The sequence below is a fragment of the Carassius carassius genome, chromosome 39, assembly GCF_963082965.1.
Source record: "Carassius carassius chromosome 39, fCarCar2.1, whole genome shotgun sequence".
Classification (NCBI taxonomy): Eukaryota; Metazoa; Chordata; class Actinopteri; order Cypriniformes; family Cyprinidae; genus Carassius; species Carassius carassius.
This window is the reverse complement of record NC_081793.1, coordinates 392501-415580: the sequence shown is the minus strand read 5'-3', so window position 1 is coordinate 415580 and position 23080 is coordinate 392501. Positions and strand designations below refer to the sequence as shown.

General features: G+C 40.9%; 1 protein-coding gene across 4 annotated transcripts in view; it reads right to left on the bottom strand.

Moving 5' to 3' along the window:
• LOC132120892 (growth arrest-specific protein 7-like) overlaps nt 1–23080 on the bottom strand; it is a 36770-nt gene that overhangs the window by 9547 nt on the left and 4143 nt on the right. For all 4 annotated transcript variants that reach the window (XM_059530110.1, XM_059530113.1, XM_059530111.1 and 1 more), the window contains exons 2-5: nt 14318–14420; nt 9394–9471; nt 8606–8691; nt 7771–7824 (exon numbers count right to left, since the gene is read on the bottom strand). In XM_059530110.1, coding sequence (XP_059386093.1) covers nt 7771–7824; nt 8606–8691; nt 9394–9471; nt 14318–14420 — 321 coding nt within the window. The remainder of the gene's footprint in view (nt 1–7770; nt 7825–8605; nt 8692–9393; nt 9472–14317; nt 14421–23080) is intronic.

Sequence of the window (23080 nt, the reverse complement as noted above, 5' to 3'; positions counted from 1 at the left end):
TTGCCTAGATTATGTATTTTAACAGTGTTATTATTAACCAATCATTATTGCCTCATTGTTTTTTATATAATGCATTTTACGTCATTTTAAAAGCTATTGATGGCTTAGGTCTGTTTTTAAAGCAACGACAACATAAAACAAATATAAAGGATGATTTGTGGTGTTATTGTTAAAACCATGAGTAATTTTCGTATTGCTGATGTCCTTTATCCGGGCATAGATGTTCATCCATCAATTATGAACATTCAGCCGCAAACACGAGGTGCGAGCGGTCGCGAGCGTGGATGGAAGAATGGCCCAAGGTTTTTTTTCTGTTGAGCAACTGGGATGGTTCCCATAGACAGTAGATGCTGCCCCCTCTGGGAGTAGGTGGCCTACGCAGACTGCGTACTCTGTGTGTAGGGAGTGACGGTACTGAACACCTTTAATATTCACAGACACTAGTCCATATTGAGATTTGATTAAATGTACAGCTCTACTTTTGATTTATTCAGTTTAAAAATGGCCGAATCCGGTTACGTTCTGCTTTATTCAGCAAGTTCCATTTGTGACAAACACAGATGGGTGAATTTATGAATGAAAGTGTGAAAGTTGTTACTTATCATGCTTTTTAAAAGTTGGTAATGTATCAAGTAGTAGACTACACCACTGTAACATTAGTTATTTATCATCTCAAAGTCTGTGCTTTCATTAAAGCTTCATTTCATAATAAATGTTTACCTCTTTCCTCCTGTGTCTCGTGGTTCCCTCGCTTCGCCCGCACTGAGAAAGTTTTCCAAACAAATCAGTCTCTTGCATACTGTCTAGTCTCTTGTCACTCTGGCGTCCTCTCGTGCTGCTGCGTTCACTGCAGTCGGACATTGGAGATTCGCGCTCGTAAATTTTCAAATTGGCCATAACTTTTAATTAGTTTCTGCCAACTGGGGTGGCAAGGCTTTCTTTTAGGGTGGCATTTGCCACCCCATGCCACCCCGGTAGATCTGCCCCTGGTCCAACGTAAAATGTATAAATAGTGTTATCTATGAAATTTATTTTAATTTGGTTAACTCAAATTAATTTGGCTTCGGAGCGTGCCATTTGCGCATGTGCAAGACAAGCTCAGAGAAGAACATGCTCAGAGAGCGTGTGTGTCCGCCATTTTCTCGTCTGCCGCCGCAAGGACTGCTATGTCGTATTCGTTATTGGTAAGTATTATCTTGTTTGAGTATTTGTAATAAAGAATTCACCTAACTGTAAGAGAATGTTTAACTTATATCATAATTTTGAGTGAAATATGCAACAGCAGTGAAAGTTGTGCAAGGTGAATTGTTCCAAGTGTCACTTCGATATCTTAACTTACTCACGCAACTTGCAAATTCTGTGTTAGACCAGTCTAATGATTCAGAATGTGCCTGTAAGTGTGCAGAATTGGTTCTTAACTAATTACCTTGATATCTGGATTGATATATTCGTCATAAAATGAATTGGAAGCTTGCGATCGCCGCGATTGTTTAGGCGCCGAGTCTATTTTTTTTCCTGCGTCATCTGAATCTGCGATGTCAAGATTGCAATGCTGGAATATGGTGTGTGTGTATGTGTGTGTGTGTGTGTGTGAGAGAGAGAGAGTTATTGTACAGCTTTCTGCATTTGGCTTATTTCACTCCTGAAGTGTGTTTTTGAAGCCTAAAGTGTGTAGAGCGGGCCGTCGCCATCTTGGCAGTGCGTCACCGCGCGACTCTCCCGGACAATCAAAAATGGGCAAAAAGGCGGGAGCTAGTTGCTGAAGCCACGCCCACCTAGCGCAACGGCAGTGTCAGCAGCAGCAATCCACCTGTCACTCAAGTGGCCACGCCCTTAATTATGCAGAACTTCAAGTCTTAATATAATTTAAACGGATGAGATATAAAAAAATTCACCCCCCTCACAGTTGTCATGAAGGGCAAAATTAGCTATTTAGACCAAAATCATTTTTTGAACCAGGCTGTAAACATGTTTTTTCCTGCTGTAAAGTTGGGCATTTTAACATGGGGAGTCTATGGGACTGACTCCCTTTTGCAGCCAGCCTCAAGCGGCCAGTCGATGAATTGCAGTTTTAGTCACTTCCTTATTGGCCTCACGTGAGAGAGCGGGAGGTTGGCGCTCGGTCTCCATACTTGGCTGTATGTCATATCACTTTCGTCACTATTGAAAAGCTTATTATTGATATTCTATGAATGTTGTGTTTGCCAAATCAAACAGTCCAAGAAGTTAAGGAAGATGTTGAGTTTCAGACTGAAAAGTAGCAATGCAATTTGCTGATTACTTTTAAAATATAAAGGGTCAAATTCACTTAACCAAAGTTGAGTTGGACCAACTTGATTACATTTCATTGCATGAATTAGTTTTTTATGAGTTGGGTCTACACATATTTATTGGATGGAAATCAAGTTTGTCCATTGAGTTATTTTTTTGAGTGTAGTATAATCACATATTCTTTTATGTATTTTAAAGTACAAGTCAGAATAAGTGTATCATTTCATTTTTACATAACTATATCTGTTACACTGAATGATAAAATAATATTGTCATTGTTCCATAATTGCAATGTTTTAGTATTAGACTGTATCTTTAAATTAATTTTAATAACATTCCTGAGTAAATAATGGGAGAAGCAGATGTGTGTATATAATCAGCTTTTTGTTCGTTTGCTCCTCACTTTGTTTCTGACTTGCATATTTAAGAATAATTTCTGTTTGCCAAAATACTGTACAATCATTTCACTGTGCTCATCTTTACTCTTGGGATCCACATTCACGCAGTGAATTTAACTTGTGTGACTTTTGTCCTAAAAAATGCAGTTTTTCATTCAGTGTAACAGGAACAGTTTGGAAAACTATACTTACATCTTACTTTTTTGGGATTGGATAATGAAGCCTTGCTGTTTATTAAAGAGCCTAAAAAATAAGTGTAGGGAAATATTCAGAAAACATCTGTTCCCTTTCGAGGGAACTTCGAACTGCGTCCTCTAGGGGCCGCTTTGGGGAGCACCTCGTCGTGATCCGTGTCTGAAGCATACATTGAAAAAACACCAACTTGTTGGCCGGCGACAGGCCTCGACGTCACTACCGGCGCGACTATAAATCAGCACCGGAGCAGCACGTCACTATCTTCTTCATCTTCACTGACCGTTTTGTTTGAAGCGTGCATCTGAAAGAACCGGTAAGGGCGATCTTTCTCTGTTTATCATGGCGTCAGCTAGCAAGCGTTAAGACGATGTGTGCATCCGTATCGGCATTATTTGACACCTGATGACACACGCGATCTTTGCGTCATTTGATTGGGTGAAGAGCACGCACGCGATGTCTTTGAGGAGGCAATCTGCGTGCATTGTAAGAGTTTTTTCAATGGAAAAAGCTCCGCTCTCGTTCAACTTTCTTCTGAAAGGAAAGGGGAAAAAAAGGCAGCCATCTGCTTCCCGCGGTTCAGGACCTGTCCGCGTTGAGGCGTGGAAGAGAATGTGCTCGTGAGAATACAGGTGGATCAGTCTGAATGGTTTAAAGAGGGACTTTCCCTTTCGCGCTCGTAAAAAAAAAAAAAAAAAAAGGGGGCCGGCAGACGAAAGAGAGCCTCGACAGGATGATGTTATATCTTTAACACTTTCTGATACTGAGGTTAGTGCTCTGCTGGGTTTTTACCCAGGAAAAGCAGGAGATATTTGAGGATGGTGAAGAAGCTGATGCTAAGCATTCTCAGTTCTCCTGCCCTGCGTATGTAGAGCTGTTGGAGGTTATTGAGCGAAAATTACCTTTTGACCATAGCCCTCCAGCTCAGGTGAGCCTTTCATTTGTGCATTATCTCCATAGAGAGATTAAAAAGAAATGAAAGATGCCGTTTTCTTCTCGCATCCATCGGTTTCGTCATGAAAGTAATCTGCCGACATCGAGGTGATGCACGAAAGCGGCTATGAGGGAATGCCCCCTGTAGAAAGAGCAACATTTGATAAATTTATAAATAATTTTTATCTGTGAATTTTTTTTCTTTTTGCAGGGGAAGCATCCTCTCTTAATCTCCCTCCTTGCTATTTAAGCCCCTTCAGAAAATCATCTCGCTTAAATGGCAAGGCATACGCAGTAGCAGGTCAGGCCGTGGCTTTATTACAGCACAATGCTGGTGCTTCAAGCATATCAGAGTGATCAGACTGACAGGACTATGGCAGCCATGGTGGCAGCGGAGAGACATCTGTGGATGAACCTGGCAGACATCGGGAGGAAAGAAAATGCTTTCTGCTCGATGCTCAGGTTTCGCCTTCTGAACTTTTCGGTATTTCTGTTGAGACGGCGATTTGAGAAAAGTTCAGGGAGAAGGTGCACTCTGCTGCTTTCAGATCCTTCGTTCCACGAAAGTCCAGATCTGAGCCCAAACAACCTAGGGGTCCTGGTCTGTCTCAATCTGAGGATCAAAGATGGGCACAGAAGGCTAGTGTCGCAACTCGTGCTCCTCCCCCACATGCGGGCAGGGGTTAGAGGAATCGTGGGTCACGAGGAGGTAAGCAGAACCTAAGGGGTATGATCTAGACGAGGCAGCGTTCTCATCCGAATTGGAGTGATACCGAGGTATCTACTCGTTCCCTTTGGGGATTTTTAACCCTCTGGAGTCTAAGTGGTTATCAGGAGAAAATAGCCTCATATATGTATATGCGTTATGTATATGTATACTCGTATATGCGTTAATCGACTTCAGAGGGTTAACTTCTGCTTTTATTCTCCCCTTCCTAATTCCCCTGTAACCACCAGCTCTCCACCTGATTGAGGTTAGGTGGAAACTATGCAGATCTATGCAGATCTATAATGTTTTTATGGTTCTATGTTCATAGCAACCACCTGACTGATGGTCCAGACTAAAAGGAGGCGCCCCTTGAGCGGGGCTCCAGCGCAGGAGGGTGGGTGAGTAAATGTAACCCTCTCTGTATATACTTATGTGTATTTAATTGCTGGTGGTTACGTGTCTACTAATAAACTCTGTGAGTTTCCTTTGCAGTGCTCAGTTACAGTGTTTACTAAACACTCGCCAGCACCAGCCATCCGGCTTCATGTTCCGCTATTAGGTGGCTGAGATCACAGGTTTCTGAGGGAGCCTCTTTGATCATCAGGCCTGGCACAGCACTGCAGGGAATTTCATGGATGTCCGGCCAGGTCACCCCGTGGGGTCTCCTGGCCGCTTAGGGGTGCTGTCGCATCTAGCGGGAAGTGGAGGTGGCAGTTACAGAAGTCTTCTTGTATATGCTGCCTCAGGTGATGCTCCCCTCGCCCGAGGTTTGTAAAATTGAGCTTGCCTTTCCCGTGAGATTCAGCACCTCTGCGATGCTAAGGAACCTTTAAGTACACACGCTAAGCTTTGTGTACTTTCTCAAAACCACATGGTGGTCAGTATGCACGTGAACACTTTGCGCACTTTCTAAAAATCCACAAGTGGTAAATTTGCACGCAAGACTCTGCAAACTTTCTGAAATCTTGTATGATAAGGGTTACGCACTCCGCTTCGTTCCCTTTCTTGAGATGATTAGACCTTGGTTCCTTGGGCTCCATTCAGCCAGTGTGTATTTGTTTATATACCTCAAGCATTGCTTCCCTCAACATGAGGGGCTATTTGGGTGATTCTCGTGGTAATTTAGCAGCGCTCCCATTTTTCCAAAAAAGGGTCGCCTATGAGCGCGCTACTCTGAGCTCGGAGTTCTCCTCTCATATGAGACGGAGTTCCTTGTTTTTACCCAGAGCGCTCCAGTATTGTTTCCATAGATCGAGTTGATGACTCTTAATCATACTGTTTTGAGATGCAACATTCCATCTATGAGCTGCTCTATCAGAGTGCCACGAGAGCCCCTTCTTAGAACAGTATTTGAACATCCATGCTATGGTAAGTGTGCACGTGAAGTCTTTGCACACTTTCTGAAATCCACACTGTGGTAAGTTTGCACGCTAGTATTCTGCGTTCTTTCTAAAATCCTATATGGTGAGGGTTTCGCGCGGTTGCTTCGTGCCCTTTCTTGAGTTGGAAAAAGCCCCGCTCATCTTGGGTGCCACTGCACCTATATATCCTCGGATACCTATCTAAACAGGGTGTTGCTACTAGAGAACTGTCGAGACAGCTCTTTCAGCAAGCTTATGCGTAAGCTAGCGGTAGCACCTGTGTGACAGGCAAGACTTGGTACAAATGCTAGGTTCTTAGCCGTATCCCTTTAAAGGAATCTTTCCTGATTCCAAGCCTTCAGCTCTACCCTGGGCCGAGGCCCTAACAATTAAGTTGGGTATGTAGCTTAGGCCTTTTGGCCATAAGGGGTACTGTCACAGACAGCCGTCTAAACGTCCCAGGAAATGGTAGAGTTGGTACTTAGTGCTCACCATGATTCTGGCCTGCACTCCCCTCAGCATGGCGGCGTGGGTATACTATTCCCCAAAGCGGCCCCTAGAGGACGCAGTTCGAAGTTCCCTCGAAAGGGAACTGTCTCAGGTTACGTATGTAACCATAGTTCGCTGAGTAGGGAACGAGACACTGCGTCCTCTAGCTCCCTGCCATGCTTCGGACGCAAGCTTCAGACGAAGAAGATAGTGACGTGCTCTCCCGGTGCTTATTTATAGTCGCGCCGGTAGTGACGTCGGAAGCTGTCGCCGGCCAACAAGTTGGTGTTTTTTCAATGTATGCTTCAGACACGGGTCATGACGAGGTGTTATCTAAAGCGACCCTTAGAGTACGCAGTGTCTCGTTCCCTACTCAGGGAGCTATGGTTACATACGTAACCTGAGACAGTTTTGTTGTGATGCTTCTGTTTCGTTTGCTGTTTTTAGTGAACTTTTGGCTTCTGTCCGCTCTAATAACAGTCTTACAGGAATCCATAATTACTATACTATACTGAATAATACACTGATTAAAACCAGCATTAACTTAAATAACCAGACGTTTTGCACAACAACTCTGATTCTGATAATCATAGTAAGCTGGATATATGTTTAACAAATCACAATGAACTTGTAAATCAAGTACGCTGCAGTAAGTGAGCCATTTTCTGGATTTCTCTAATGTTAGCTCGTGATTGGTGATGTTTATGTTGTTGAAAGTCTTTGTGTGTCTGAGACAGTCAGGATAACAGATGATGTAATATTAAACCTCTTACAGAATCAGTAAGTTCACACGATTATTTATAACTCGACTCCTGCGAATCCAGATCTGAGTTTCCAAGCCAGCTTTAGTTTATGCTACACTAACATGTTAAAACACAAAGAAGAAGAAATGTTTAGTCATCCATAATAGCTTTGGTTGCTCTGTGTCATATTAAAATGTCTTGGCACCACACACACAGAAGTATTTGTGTAATAATACTTAACTTCTACAGTATTATTTTGGGGAATCTGTACTTTACTTGAGTTTTGTTACTTACTAAATAAAAGGTAAAAGAACCAAGTACAGTACTTTTTTACAATTCTGCAAATGTGAGTTTACAAAAAATGACTATTTCTTTATATACAAAATGTATTTTTTAAGTTTCTCAGCATTTAGAAAATATAAATGAAATAGATAATATTTTAACAGTTTGCTTTAGGACAATGACAAAAGCCAATTGTTTAATTGAATAATTTTGAGAATAATTATTTAATTTAGTTGTTTTTAACATTATATTTTTATTTTTGCACCAAAGAGTTGTCCACAGTAAATGCAGAAACACTCATTAGGAAAGTGAACGATGTCGGTGTGTTGAGTGTGTTCTGCTGTCATGCAGGTTGAGCGTCTGAGATGAGTTTGTTTAGCTGAGGTACTCACAGTCACTGTTGATTCACACTCCTGCGTCCTGCTGGGTGACGTCGAGACAGCACTCTGACAGAAGACACAAAACTGAGCGTCAGACATCATGTCCTCTCCACCCTGAGTTCATCAGGACAGACGCAAGGAGGAAAGTGATGACATCTGCTGCACCTTTAGTAAAGGTGATGTGTGCAACACTCCCTGTCTTCTATTGGCTGGGTGGACAGATAGCCCCGCCCCCAAACCCATGTCATTGGTGGAGCTGATGTTGCTGTGTCGACGGGATGCAATGTTTTTAGAGCAGCACACAGGTTTTTTTTTTTTTTCAGGACAGTGAGTTCGTCTTGTAAAGCCAGACCTTTGACTAACAGCATATGTGCATTACAGCTGATTCTGGCCAAAAACACTCACTTAAACAAGAAGAGAACACCTGACCAACCTCCACAATGAGAGATGACGTGAGAAAAACAATGTAATACGTGCTGATTATTTCACTGACAAACATTCAAACATGAACAAGACGTTCAGGTTCTTCCTGAAATCCTTCCTCGTTTTATCATTCTAGTACGTTTCCTGATAGATTGATTAAAAGCACCTGAGCAGCAGACCAGATCGGAGTTTGGTAGATTGAGAAAATGCTTTATAATCCCTCCAAAAAAAATCTTATCAATCATATGTTGAATCATCACTGAATCAATATGCAATACATTTCTCGACTTGAGTCTCCAGTGAATTTTGATACGGATGGAGAGGCGTGTTAAAATGACTTGTGGTTACTGAAGTTATGGGATTAAATCAGATTTGTGCTAAATGGATAATGAGGACTAGTGGATGTGTGAGAGATCAGCTGTACCTGTGTATCTGTGCTGGTCTTCCGCAGAACTACATGTGATGGCTCAGTCTGATGCAACGGACTGCCATTATCATGAAATCCATTCACTGGAGAGAAGAAAACACTGCGGTGAGTTTGATTTAGAGCCAGGACAGATCAACGCAAGGTCATGTAACAAAGCAAAGATGCAGAGCAGTGTGTAATGAACATAACACACTTCTACTGTGGCCTGAATCAGTGCAAGACTCCATGTGTGAATTGAATTCATATGGTGTTTGTATCAAAACACACTGTACCAAAGCAGTTTTCTAGACGCTGCTGCCTTAAAATATTAATTCACTCAAAAATGAAACATAAACATCATTGCCTTCAAACCCTTATGAAGCATATTTGTTTAAAAGTAATAAATATACAGTTCACTGATTCACTAAAAAGAGCCAGCTCATTCGTTTGTATGAACTGGAATCGGACTACACTGCTTGTGTGTGTTTTTGAATCAGTTCATAAGAGTCATGTGTTGAGGAATCAGACTCACACTGCGCTGCTCTTGTTTTGCATCATATATATATATATATATATATATATATATATATATATATATATATATACAACATAACGGAGAGAAAATGATGACAGAATGATCATTTTTGGGTGAACTATCCCTTTAATAGCTCCAGTAAGAGAGCAGGCACCTGAAGAACATCACGGTTGATTTATTTATTTATTATAGTTTTGCACCAATGTCAGTTTTAACATTACACATCTCTACGAGCTGATTTTCATATCTGCAGGTGAGTTTCCTACAGTACCTGTCAGGACCGGGCTCTTGTGTTTCACGGGTGTTTGTGGGGAGCCAGGCGAGCTGGACGGACGCTCCCATGTTGTCTCTGAAAAACAAGAGCAAATCAAGCCATTTCTTATAAATTACATCATCTGTTTTCTTCTGAAGGGAGGCAATGCTGCACAATAAACATCACATCAGTAATAGCGTAGTGCACAATGCTCTCACAGCGGCCGGATCAGATGTTCACAGACAGACACCAATCCACCCTCCCAAAAACCAGTTTCAGGAACCATCGACAGAGATTTACTAAATACCTGTTTTGAGCAAGTCTCCCTTGGGCCATTTTTGGTCATTTTATTTGCAGTGAATCAAATCATCCTCTGATTTAACACTAAGGATTTCAGTTCAACTCAAATGACAGAACTGAGAACCGATCAAATGCAGAGGCATTTAATGTGAAGGTGAAAATATTCTACATTAGACATGCATATAAAGCTTCATGAATAAAGCATTGGTCAGAATGTTTTCTTAATAAAGTGCAATGCATGCACCTGATTAGATTTACATTTACATTTACATTTAATCATTTAGCAGACGCTTTTATCCAAAGCGACTACTTTTATCCAAAGCGACTACTTTTATCCAAAGCGACTAGATTTATTGTCTTCATTAAACAGAACTGCATTTTGAGTAATCGTAACATGCGTCCTCTGTGCATATGCAATCATGAAGTAAGTTTAGAAATTTACTGAGCTACGGCTATGAAACAGAGAAGCTGGTTACTAAGCAACAAGCATCTGAGAAGCTGATTAGTCTAATTATTTGCTTCAGACGAGCGCTGGGCTCGACATCTACTGTATTGTTGTAGTTTGTGCTGAGCAGAACGCTGTGTCACTCTCCTCCAATCTGTGACGCATGTCATGTTTCAGATCTCTGAGAGATGAATAATGGCCTAGTTCTGAGTTCTGTAGATCATCTTTAATTTACCAGCATCAGTATCAGCTCTGCTGTTCCTCCAGCTACCGCTGCATGTTTAATCAAACATTTAGAAAACTAATTTCATCTTCATACACACAATAAGCAGCACATACAAACTACTGGCATCGAATTTAGTCTGAGTAGTCAAAATGATCTGAACCTGAGGTTAAACTTCAGTTGAATTTATATGATTTAGGAAAATGGACAAAACTGATGCTTGATTTATTACGTGTAAACACTGTGTTTCTGTAGTTTGAGCATGAGAGTATCTCAACACTGGTTCAACCAATGGCGTGAGACTGGGGCGGGGCTATTGGTTGTCTTGACCAATGAAAGTGCTCAGGAAACCTGTTTGATAATGAATATTACTTTTTGCAAATTTTGTTGATGCTAATGTGTTGAAGCCCACCACAAAATAGAATAAAAATAATAAAATAAAATAGCAATTGCAACTTTTTAAACTAGTTGTGACTTCAATGACTTTTATTTTTATTTTACTTTTCATTTATATCTCAAAATTCTATTTTTATATCTCATAATTATGCATTATCATAGTTTCCTGAACTCCCCACCTGCAGGTTAGTGAGGTTGATCTGAAACGAGCGGTTTAATTATTCATTTATTTATTCATATTCATGCGTGTTCCCCAGCAGAAAACACATTCACTAAACCACAGCCGAGAAGAGGAAGGAAACCACACACACACACTACCATGGCATCACACCACAAAACAAGCCTCTGCTTCATCCACATGAACTTCAGAGCACACTACAAAACAAGCTAAAAACAGGGAGCTTAAAAGACATTTAACTGGTTCTCTGTGTGTGTGAGAAAGACTTTGTGTGAATGAGTAATGCACCCAGAAGTTCATAACATGCTAATAATCATTAATCAGGCTGTACTGGATCTGGAGGCTGTGACCAAATGCTGGCTGATTTCAGTTTCTCTTAATCACAGAGTTTGTAAGATTATTACAATTGGTTGGTTAGAAGACTGATTTGTTATCTTGCTTTCACAACTCGTGTGTTCTCTTTGTTTCACAGTTTAGCTTGAGTACTAATGAGGAGTGAATGTCCCCTAAACTGCCCACTTCATAGGTGGAGTTCTGTTTTTAGGTGCTAATGGCAACCTTGGAAATGCAAGTGATGTAATGGAAACCATAAGTCAGATAATTCATTATGAGAAGATGAATGTGCTCATTATTAAATGTCAAGTACCTAAATGTGAATCTCCAGGGCCCTGTTCCCCAAAACGTTCTTATCGCCAAGTAGTTCTTAACCTCTCTCTTAACGTTATGGCACGGTTCCCGACACGTTCGTACGCTAAGTATATCTTCTGTAAGTCATACTTTCGTAAGGTTGGTCTGGACCTTTCGTAAGCTCTCTCTTAGCATTATTTGAGCTCAAGACGCTAGTCTTTAGAAATCAGCGCAGTGCAGTACAAGTCAAACTATGGTATGTTGACAATATTATGGCTCAACAATGGTTTTATGTTATGGACATTTTAATACTCATAATAAATTATGTTCGCAATGGATACAGGCCTATTTATGAAGTTGACTTTATTTGGTATCAGAACTAATATGGTGGTAATTAGCCTATGCTTTTTTGTAATTAAAGCGTTTAAATTAGCAATCACTTTTGATGATTAAAATCTGGCAAACAATTTGGCTCTACATGGCTAAGATCTATAAATGGGTAAGCATGGTGGTGTCCAGTAAGCGACCAACTATGGCAGCGATCCAACGTGTCTTTAATTGAATCAAAGACGGAGCCAGACGCGGAGCCGTTTAGTCCATGTCAATTTTTTTATTCGGCAAAACTTGAACCCTTTTGACATTTTGCCTGACGTGGCTATATTTAAAAAAATTCGCCTCCCAAGACAACTCATTATGGAGCTGTTGGACCTTCTCAGACCTGCTCTTGCCAGGATAACGCGGCGGAATTCTGCTTTAAGCCCTGAAGCCCAGCTGCTTGCAGCGCTAAGGTTTTTTGCTACAGAGAGCTTCATCATTCTTTCAGGCCATTGCTGGCATCCCCAGAGTCTTGTGCCTGGTGGATGGCACACTCATCCCTATCGCCAATCCATCAGTGATTGATCAGGCATACATAACGCAAAAGGGATACGCGGCCATAAACGTGCAGGTTATAGTGGACCATAGGGGTGTGATCTCTGACCTGGTGGCAACGTCCAGCAAAACTTCAAGTTCCTCTGACGAGAAGCTTTGTGCCCTTTTTTACGTTGCTTCCCCAGCATATTCTGTATCTCTCTCTCTCTCTCTCTGTTCATTGTAGATAGGTTGCTTTTTATTGAAAACATTAACCAATGACAATCAATACCACATTAAACAGAAGTAACTGCAGCTGCTTGCCAATCAATTCTGATTGTAAAGTACCTTAGCATTAATATAAAAGTGTATTATATAATTTTTATAAGTCGTTAAACCCATGTCAAGAAGCGGCACAATGGTAAGGAGCATGGATGATTAGCGAGGGATACCCGGTTCGTCTAACCGTCACAACATATCGTGTGAACATATTACTGACCATTTGATCTTTTAATTTATAGTTTATATTTTACTGATAACTTAAACTATGTTAAAATAAATGTTACTGTAATAATTTGAGGAATGTTTCATTTGCATAGAACGTGTTGTCTTTCCTAACGCTGTAATGCACCTTCGCATGAAGTGGAAAATCGATTTCTGAGCAATCGATGCCAACTAATTCAGCACCTTCACTCGGGACAGCGCTCTTGTAACATCGAACGTAAGAGGCAACGTGTTAAGAAGCTTCCAGAGGGACACTTCGGGGAACACACTTAGGAACATAAACAACTTTGGTAAGATATATCTTTCGAGACTTCTTAGCGCGCTAAGAGTGAACGTTATCAGGGAACCGGGCCCAGATCTTTAATTCAGTATTCCAGAGTCTTCAGAGTCTTCCATTCTGTTTGGTAATAATACAATAATACAAAATAAAAAAAATAATAATAATAAAAACTTTTTTTGTTTTTGTAATTGTTAGTAAATTTGACAAATAATTACAGAAAAAATGCAAGTAACACAGATAATTAAACATTAAATTTTGAAGCAGAAAGACAAAGTATTTCCTTAAAAAAACGTTTTGTTTTTAAATCTCTCTCTCTCTCTCTCTCTCTCTCTCTATATATATATATATATCTTTTTTACTGTTAACAATTAAATTTAACATAAGGTAAATTTAAAAAAGAAAATACTTAGCTTTTTGTTTATATATATATATATATATGTATGTATGTATTTATTTATTTTTTAACATCCTCTTTTAATGTCCTCTTATCATTTATTATTTAAAAATACATTAAATTCATAAATATTGTACACTGATTTCTATGATGAGCATTTTTTATTTATTTATTGGGCATAAAGTCATGATAAAATTCTCTATAGAAAAACATTACAAAACTTTTTGAGGAATAATTAAGACATGCTCACATACATTCAGAGTGAAAGCCTTCTTTGAAGCACTGTAAAAATGTGCTGAGATGAATGTAATGTGCTGAATTTGAGCAGCACACATTCGTATGAATATAAGTGTGAATTTTGCAGAACGTTAGTATGAAAACTTCATAAACACACTTAAAATGGAAAATAAGCATAGCTTCAAGTGCTGACTGATTGCTCTGATTGGGACAATGCTGATTGTTTGGACACAGATAGAAGTGTCCTCTGATCCCATCAGGTCAGCCTGTACCAGATGTGCTTGACTATCCACAGCCATTCACAGAGTCCAGCTCAGGAGAACCACCGAGAAAATACTGCACGACTGACTAGTGACTGACTGCTCTAGTGCAGATGCCCATGATAACAGGGGGGGGGGGGGGGGGGGGGGTTCTGTTTGTTTTAAAACTTTCGGTTTATTTTTGAATTAAAATATATATTTATATATATATGCGGCCCTATTAATTGTGCTGTTGTCGGAGTCTCTTACCGTTGCTGACGGTGTTGACGTAGTATCTGCGTCCCTGCGGTGACATGTAGCACTTCCAGTCTCTGGGCAGTGGATCGTCCAGAGGAGACATCGGGGACAGCTTCTACAGCACAAGGGGAATAAATGATGTCAAAACTTCAGAAGAAGCTTCATGTTCAGAGCTAAAATAAACAGTCCATCTGTTTCCACTGACATGTTCACAAGCACAGATACAGTGACCCGGAAAAGACAGCTTTGGACAGCTACACTTCAAAATCAAGCTCCTTTATTGGCATTGATGATTACATGAAGAATCTATAACTTCCATAAAGCCACTTTATGAAGGGTTCTTCATAGTGGAAAATGCTTCTTTAGATTATCAAAATGTTCCACAGAAATGGTTCTTTATGTCACTGATATGACAAACATTTCTAAAAAAAAAAAAAAAAAAAAAAAAAAAAACATTATTTTTAGCCAGGAAACTTTGCAAATCACGACTCATAGAATCAGAGATACAGACTCAACCTGGTTTTCGTCTGGTTTTCCCTGATGATAAACAGATCTTGTGGGACACAAACGATCATCTCTCATCACGTTCACACATAGCTTAATGAACCTCTGTTATAAATGAATATTGCTGCTCATGGGATGCGGCTGTGTTAAATTAAATAAAGTGTTTTCTTCCTGTAAGCAGAGGAGTAAGTGATTACATTCATTTCCCAAGGCTTTGTTGAGTTATGTCTGTCAGACTGTATGTCACAGACGACGAATATGACTGCAATAAAGTGCCCTTCAGAATATATGTGTGTGTGTGTGTGTGTGTGTGTGTGGTAAATAACAACCAGCTTTACGCAAGTGTTATTTTAGTCTCATATTGGTACTTCTTAATTTTTTTTAATTAGATATCATTTTTTTATATTTTCTGTTTTCATTTTAATTTTAGTTAATATTTTAGTAAATTTATTGTGTTTTTTTATTATTATTATTATTACTATTTATGTCTATGTAGTTTTAGTCAATTTTATTTCAGATTTGTTTTTGTGTTTTTACATTTCAGTTATTATGTTGTATATCACATAATAATGTAGTAAATTAAATAAAAATGGAATGTACCAGAAACAAGTTTAATTTTAAATTATTAATATTATTTTATTTTTTCATTTATTTCAAGTAATTATTTTTGTTTTGTTTGTAATGCTAGTTTTAACCCTGCTGTAAGCTGGTCAGACTCGTCCAAACATGGTTTGGTTCATGTTCTGATCTGAATAGCAGGTGCCAGTTTGTCCTGACATATGTATGATTAAATAATGCATGTTTCAGATGTTTGACCTTCTAAACCCTGAGGAAGTCCATCATCTGATGCCAAAAGTGATCGTGGACACAAACAGACCATCTGTGTTTCCATCTCCAGAACTCATCAGCCAATGGTCAATCACATCAGAATCAGTAACAGTAAACATAGACCTTCTTGTGCTCTCTACATACAGTAGGTTATGGGTTATGAAGCCCTATGGAATATGTAAGCTATGTTTTCTCTTAAAGAGTATATAGATGCTGAGCAGCGTGTTATTTTTGTGTCTAAATGAGGAGACACATTGGTTCCCACAGCCACACTTCTTCACGGCTCATTCAGACTCTGACGTCCTGCTCTGAAAATCAGGAATTATTTGTCAAACACTCCACTCCATGCTTTCAATACTGAACTCTTGTAGAAAAAGTATTCAGGAGTTTCAGCATTTATAACTTTGAACTCTCATTACCTTCACAGGTCTGTTATCGGACAATTCTCCCTTTTCTGTCCAAGATACTAGAAAAGGTGGTATCCTCACAATTATATTCTTTCTTAGAGAAAAATGGTATATGTGAGGATTTCCAGTCAGGATTTAAACCGTATCATAGTACTGAGACTGCTCTCCTTAGAGTTACAAATGATCTGCTCTTATCATCTGATCGTGGGTGTATCTCTCTTTTAGTTTTATTGGATCTTAGTGCTGCGTTTGACACAATTGATGATAACATTCTTTTGCATAGACTTGAACACTTTGTTGGCATTAATGGAAGTGCATTAGCATGGTTTAAATCGTACTTATAACCTTAAGGAAGGTTAAGGAAAACAGTTTGACACCATGGTATAATGAGCATACTCGCACCCTAAAGAGAACAGCCCGAAAAATGGAGCGCAGCTGGAGGAAAACAAAACTAGAGGTATTTCGTATTGCTTGGCGGGAAAGTAACATATCCTACAGAAAAGCATTAAAAACTGCTAGATCCGATTACTTTTCTTCTCTTTTAGAAGAAAACAAACATAACCCCAGGTATTTATTCAATACAGTGGCTAAATTAACGAAAAATAAAGCCTCAACAAGTGTTGACATTTCCCAACACCACAGCAGTAATGACTTTATGAACTACTTTACTTCTAAAATCGATACTATTAGAGATAAAATTGCAACCATTCAGCCGTCAGCTACAGTATCACATCAGACAGTGCACTATAGATCCCCTGAGGAACAGTTCCACTCATTCTCTACCATAGGAGAGGAAGAATTGTATAAACTTGTTAAATCATCTAAACCAACAACATGTATGTTAGACCCTATACCATCTAAGCTCCTGAAAGAGGTGCTTCCAGAAGTCATAAATCCTCTTCTGACTATTATTAATTCCTCATTGTCATTAGGACATGTCCCCAAAACCTTCAAACTGGCTGTTATTAAGCCTCTCATCAAAAAACCACAACTTGACCCCAAAGAACTAGTTAATTATAGACCAATCTCGAATCTCCCTTTTCTGTCCAAGATACTAGAAAAGGTGGTATCCACACCATTATATTCCTTCTTAGAGAAAAATGGTATATGTGAGGATTTCCAGTCAGGATTTAGACCGTATCATAGTACTGAGACTGCTCTCCTTAGAGTTACAAATGATCTGCTCTTATCATCTGATCGTGGGTGTATCTCTCTATTAGTTTTATTGGATCTTAGTGCTGCGTTTGACACAATTGACCACAACATTCTTTTGCATAGACTTGAATACTTTGTTGGCATCAGTGGAAGTGCATTAGCATGGTTTAAATCATACTTATATGACCGCCATCAGTTCGTAGCAGTGAATGAAGATGTATCCTATCGATCACAAGTGCAGTATGGAGTACCTCAAGGCTCAGTACTAGGGCCGCTACTCTTCACGCTTTATATGTTACCCTTGGGAGATATCATCAGGAAACATGGTGTTAGCTTTCACTGTTATGCTGATGATAGTCAGCTCTATATGTCTTCGCAGCCCGGTGAAACACACCAATTTGAAAAACTAATGGATTGCATAGTCGATATAAAAAACTGAATGACGAGTAATTTCTTACTGCTAAATTCTGAAAAAAACAGAGGTGTTAATTATAGGACCTAAAAACTCTGCTTGTAATAACCTAGAACACTGTCTAAGACTTGATGGTTGCTCTGTCAATTCTTCGTCATCAGTTAGGAACCTAGGTGTGCTACTTGATCGCAATCTTTCCTTAGAAAGCCACGTTTCTAGCATTTGTAAAACTGCATTTTTCCATCTCAAAAATATATCTAAATTACGGCCTATGCTCTCAATGTCAAATGCAGAAATGTTAATCCATGCATTTATGACCTCAAGGTTAGATTATTGTAATGCTTTATTTGGTGGTTGTTCTACACGCTTAGTAAACAAACTACAGCTAGTCCAAAATGCAGCAGCAAGAGTTCTTACTAGAACCAGGAAGTATGACCATATTAGCCCGGTCCTGTCAACACTGCACTGGCTCCCTATCAAGCATCGCATAGATTTTAAAATATTGCTTATTACTTATAAAGCCCTGAATGGTTTAGCACCTCAGTATTTGAATGAGCTCCTTTTACATTATAATCCTCTACGTCCGCTACGTTCTTAAAACTCAGGCAATTTGATAATACCTAGAATATCAAAATCAACTGCAGGCGGCAGATCCTTTTCCTATTTGGCGCCCAAACTCTGGAATAACCTACCTAACATTGTTCGGGAGGCAGACACACTCTTGCAGTTTAAATCTAGATTAAAGACCCATCTCTTTAACCTGGCATACACATAACATACTAATATGCTTTTATTATCCAAATCCGTTAAAGGATTTTTAGGCTGCATTAATTAGGTAAACCGGATCCGGAAACACTTCCCATAACAACCTATGTACTTGCTACATCATTAGAAGAATGGCATCTACGCTAATATTTGTCTGTTTCTCTCTTGTTCCGAGGTCACCGTGGCCACCAGATCCAGTCTGTGTCCAGATCAGAGGGTCACTGCAGTCACCCGGATCCAGTACGTATCCAGACCAGATGCTGGATCAGCACCTAGAAAGGACCTCTACATCCCTGAAAGACAGCGGAGACCAGGACAGCTAGAGCCCCAGATACAGATCCCCTGTAAAGACCTGTCTCAGAGGAGCACCAGGACAAGACCACAGGAAACAGATGATTCTTCTGCACAATCTGACTTTGCTGCAGCCTGGAATTGAACTACTGGTTTCGTCTGGTCAGAGGAGAACTGGCCCCCCAACTGAGCCTGGTTTCTCCCAAGGTTTTTTTCTCCATTCTGTCACAGATGGAGTTTTGGTTCCTTTGCTGCTGTCGCCTCTGGCTTGCTTAGTTGGGGACACTTCATCTACAGTGATATCGTTGACTTGATTGCAAATAAATGCACAAACACTATTTAACTGAACAGAGATGACATAACTGAATCCAATGATGAACTGCCTTTAACTATCATTTTTGCATTATTGACACTGTTTTCCTAATGAATGTTGTTCAGTTGCTTTGACGCAATGTATTTTGTTTAAAGCGCTATATAAATAAAGGTGACTTATATGACTGCCATCAGTTCGTAGCAGTGAATGAAGAGGTATCATATCGATCACAAGTGCAGTATGGAGTACCTCAAGGCTCAGTACTAGGGCCGCTACTCTTCACGCTTTATATGTTACCCTTGGGAGATATCATCAGGAAACATGGTGTTAGCTTTCACTGTTATGCTGATGATACTCAGCTCTATATTTCTTCACAGCTGGACAAAGCACCAATTCACAAAACAAACGGAATGCATATCTGATATAAAAAGCTCAATGACTAGTAATTTCCTACTGCTAGATTATAAAAAAAACAGAGGTGTTAATTATTGGACAAAATACCTCTGCATGTAATAAACTAAAGCACAGTGGCAATGATGGCAGTGCTGTCAATTCTTTATCATCAGGTGTGCAATTTGATAGCAATCTTTCTTTTGAAAACCACATTTGTAGCACTTATAAAATGCTCTCAAAACTCTGTAAATTTTATAATATCTAGAATATCAAAATCAACTGCGGGCAGCACATCCTTTTCCTTTTAACCACCCAAACTCTGTAACAATCTACCTGGCGTTGTTTGGAGTGGATACACTATGTCAGTTTAAATCTAGATTAAAGACCCATCTCTTTAACCTGGTTTACACATAACACACTAACAAATTTCTACAAACCCGATTCCAAAAAAGTTGGGACACTGTACAATTTGTGAGTAAAAAAGGAATGGAATAATTTACAAAACTCATAAATTTATATTTTATTCACAATAGAATATTGACAACATATCTGTGACGAGTGGGGCGGGGCCGAGGGATGTGGGAACACGAGTGAGGCCGGTGGAGTGATTGGGAAATCCGCTACACCTGCGACCCACCACCGGTCTTGAGTCCCACAGAGGAGATGGAAGGATATAAAACTGGAGCGACGACAGTGAAGGACGAGAGAGGACCAGGCCTGGGCTTTTAGTTGTGTTTTGGTATTTATTTGAGTGCACCAGTCGTCCGTGAGGGGCTGGTGCGCTGTTTTGTGTTTGTTTTGTAATTAAAGTTTCATTTTGATTGTCCGCCGGTTCCCGCCTCCTTCTTCCGGATGAATACGAAGGTTTTTATCATTACAGTGGTGCCAAAGCCCGGGAGATGGAGGGACGCGCTGCTGAAGATCCCTCGCCGCTGTGGTGAATCCGCGGTGCCATCGAGCAGGCGAGGAGGATGCCGCCATGGACGCTCGAGGCGGTGGACTGGAGCGAGTTGCCGGGGATGGGCGAGCTCGCTGCCGACCGCCCACGATATGGAGGGACGGCTGCCATCCGTGAGGGAGCAGAGGAGTCGGCGCCGTTCGCTAGGGGGCCGGAGCCTGCTGCCTCCGCGAAGGAATCCGGAGGAGCAGGGAACGGGTAACGGCTGCCCAAAACCGGAGGAGCCGTTGCCCGTTCACCGGGCGGCAGAGGAGTGTCGTGCCGTCCGCCGAGGGCTGTCCAGTGCCACCGTCAGGCACCGCGGAGGAGATCACCCAGCCGGTGGAGGGCCGAGCAGCAGTGCGTCTGGGAACCGGAATTTTTTTTTTTTTTTCTCTCTCCCCTCTCTCGTCTCTGTCGCTCCTCCTTCCATCTCCGTTTCTCTCGCCTCGTCTGTCCTACCCCCAGGTTCCCGCAGGTCCCCGTGAGCGGTCCCCCCCGGAGGGAATGGGGGGCTGGAGTAGAGCGCAGTCTCGAGGGTACCCCCCGGCCTGCGAGGGGCGATGGGGGTATGTGACGAGTGGGGCGGGGCCGAGGGATGTGGGAACACGAGTGAGGCCGGTTGAGTGATTGGGAAATCCGCTACACCTGCGACCCACCACCGGTCTTGAGTCCCACAGAGGAGATGGAAGGATATAAAACTGGAGCGACGACAGTGAAGGACGAGAGAGGACCAGGCCTGGGCTTTTAGTTGTGTTTTGGTTTTTACAAAACAGCGCACCAGCCCCTCACGGACGACTGGTGCGCTGTTTTGTGTTTGTTTTGTAATTAAAGTTTCATTTTGATTGTCCGCCGGTTCCCGCCTCCTTCTTCCGGATGAATACGAAGGTTTTTATCATTACAATATCAAATGTTGAAAGTGAGACATTCGGAAATGTCATGCCAAATGTTGGCTCATTTTGGATTTCATGAGAGCTACACATTCCAAAAAAGTTGGGACAGGTAGCAATAAGAGGCTGGAAAAGTTAAATGTACATATAAGGAACAGATGGAGGACCAATTTGCAACTTATTAGGTCAATTGGGAACATTATTGGGTATAAAAAGGGCCTCTCAGAGTGACAGTGTCTATCAGAAGTCAAGATGGGCAGAGGATCACCAATTCCTCAAATGCTGCGGCCAAAAATAGTGGAGCAATATCAGAAAGGAGTTTTTCAGAGAAAAATTGCAAAGAGTTTGAAGTTATCATCATGTACAGTGCATAATATCATCCAAAGATTCAGAGAATCTGGAACAATCTCTGTGCGTAAGGGTCAAGGCCTGAAAACCATACTGGATGCCCGTGATCTTCGGCTCTTAGACAGCACTGCATCACATACAGGAATGATACTGTAATGGAAATCACAACATGGGCTCAGGAATACTTCCAGAAAACATTGTCAGTGAACACAATCCACCGTGCCATTCACCGTTGTCAGCTAAAACTCTACAGGTCAAAAAAGAAGCCATATCTAAACATGATCCAGAAGCGCAGGTGTTTTCTCTGGGCCAAGGCTCATTTAAAATGGACTGTGGCAAAGTGGAAAACTGTTCTGTGGTCAGACGAATCAAAATTCAAAGTTCTTTTTGGAAAACTGGGACGCCATGTCATCCGGACTAAAGAGGACAAGGACACAAGGACAACCCAAGTTGTTATCAGCGCTCAGTTCAGAAGCCTGCATCTCTGATGGTATGGGGTTGCATGAGTGCGTGTGGCATGGGCAGCTTACACATCTGGAAAGGCACCATCAATGCTGAAAGATATATACAAGTTCTAGAACAACATATGCTCCCATCCAGACGTCGTCTCTTTCAGGGAAGACCTTGCATTTTCCAACATGACAATGCCAGACCATATCCTGCATCAATTACAACATCATGGCTGCGTAGAAGAAGGATCCGGGTACTGAAATGACCAGCCTGCAGTCCAGATCTTTCACCCATAGAAAACATTTGGCACATCATAAAGAGGAAGATGTGACAAAGAAGACCTAAGACAGTTGAGAAACTGTATTATCCTGTATTAGACTAGAATGGGACAACATTCCTATTCCTAAACTTGAGCAACTTGTCTCCTCAGTCCCCAGACGTTTGCAGACTGTTATAAAAAGAAGAGGGGATGCCACACAGTGGTGAACATGGCCTTGTCCCAAATTTTTTGAGATGTGTTGATGCCATGACATTTAAAATCAACTTATTTTCCTTTAAAATTATACATTTTCTCAGATTAAACATTTGATATGTCATCTTTGTTGTATTCTGAATAAAATATTGAAATTTATAACTTCCACATTATTGAATTCTGTTTTTATACCCAATTTGCATAGTGTCCCAACTTTTTTGGAATCGGGTTTGTAATATTCAATTCCGTTAAAGGATTTTTTGGCTGCATTAATTAGGTCAACCGGAACTGGGAACACTTCATTGTTATTCCAAGGTCACTGTAGCCAAACAGATCCAGTATGTATCCAGACCAGATGCTGGATCAGCACCTAGAAAGGACCTCTACATCCCTGAAAGTCGTGGCCTAATGGTTAGAGAGTCGGACTCCCAATCGAAAGGTTGTGAGTTCAAGTCCCGGGCCGGCAGGAATTGTGGGTGGGGGGAGTGCATGTACAGTTCTCTCTCCACCTTCAATAACACGACTTAGGTGCCCTTGAGCAAGGCACCGAACCCCCAACTGCTCCCCAGGCGCCGCAGCATAAATGGCTGCCCACTGCTCCAGGTGTGTG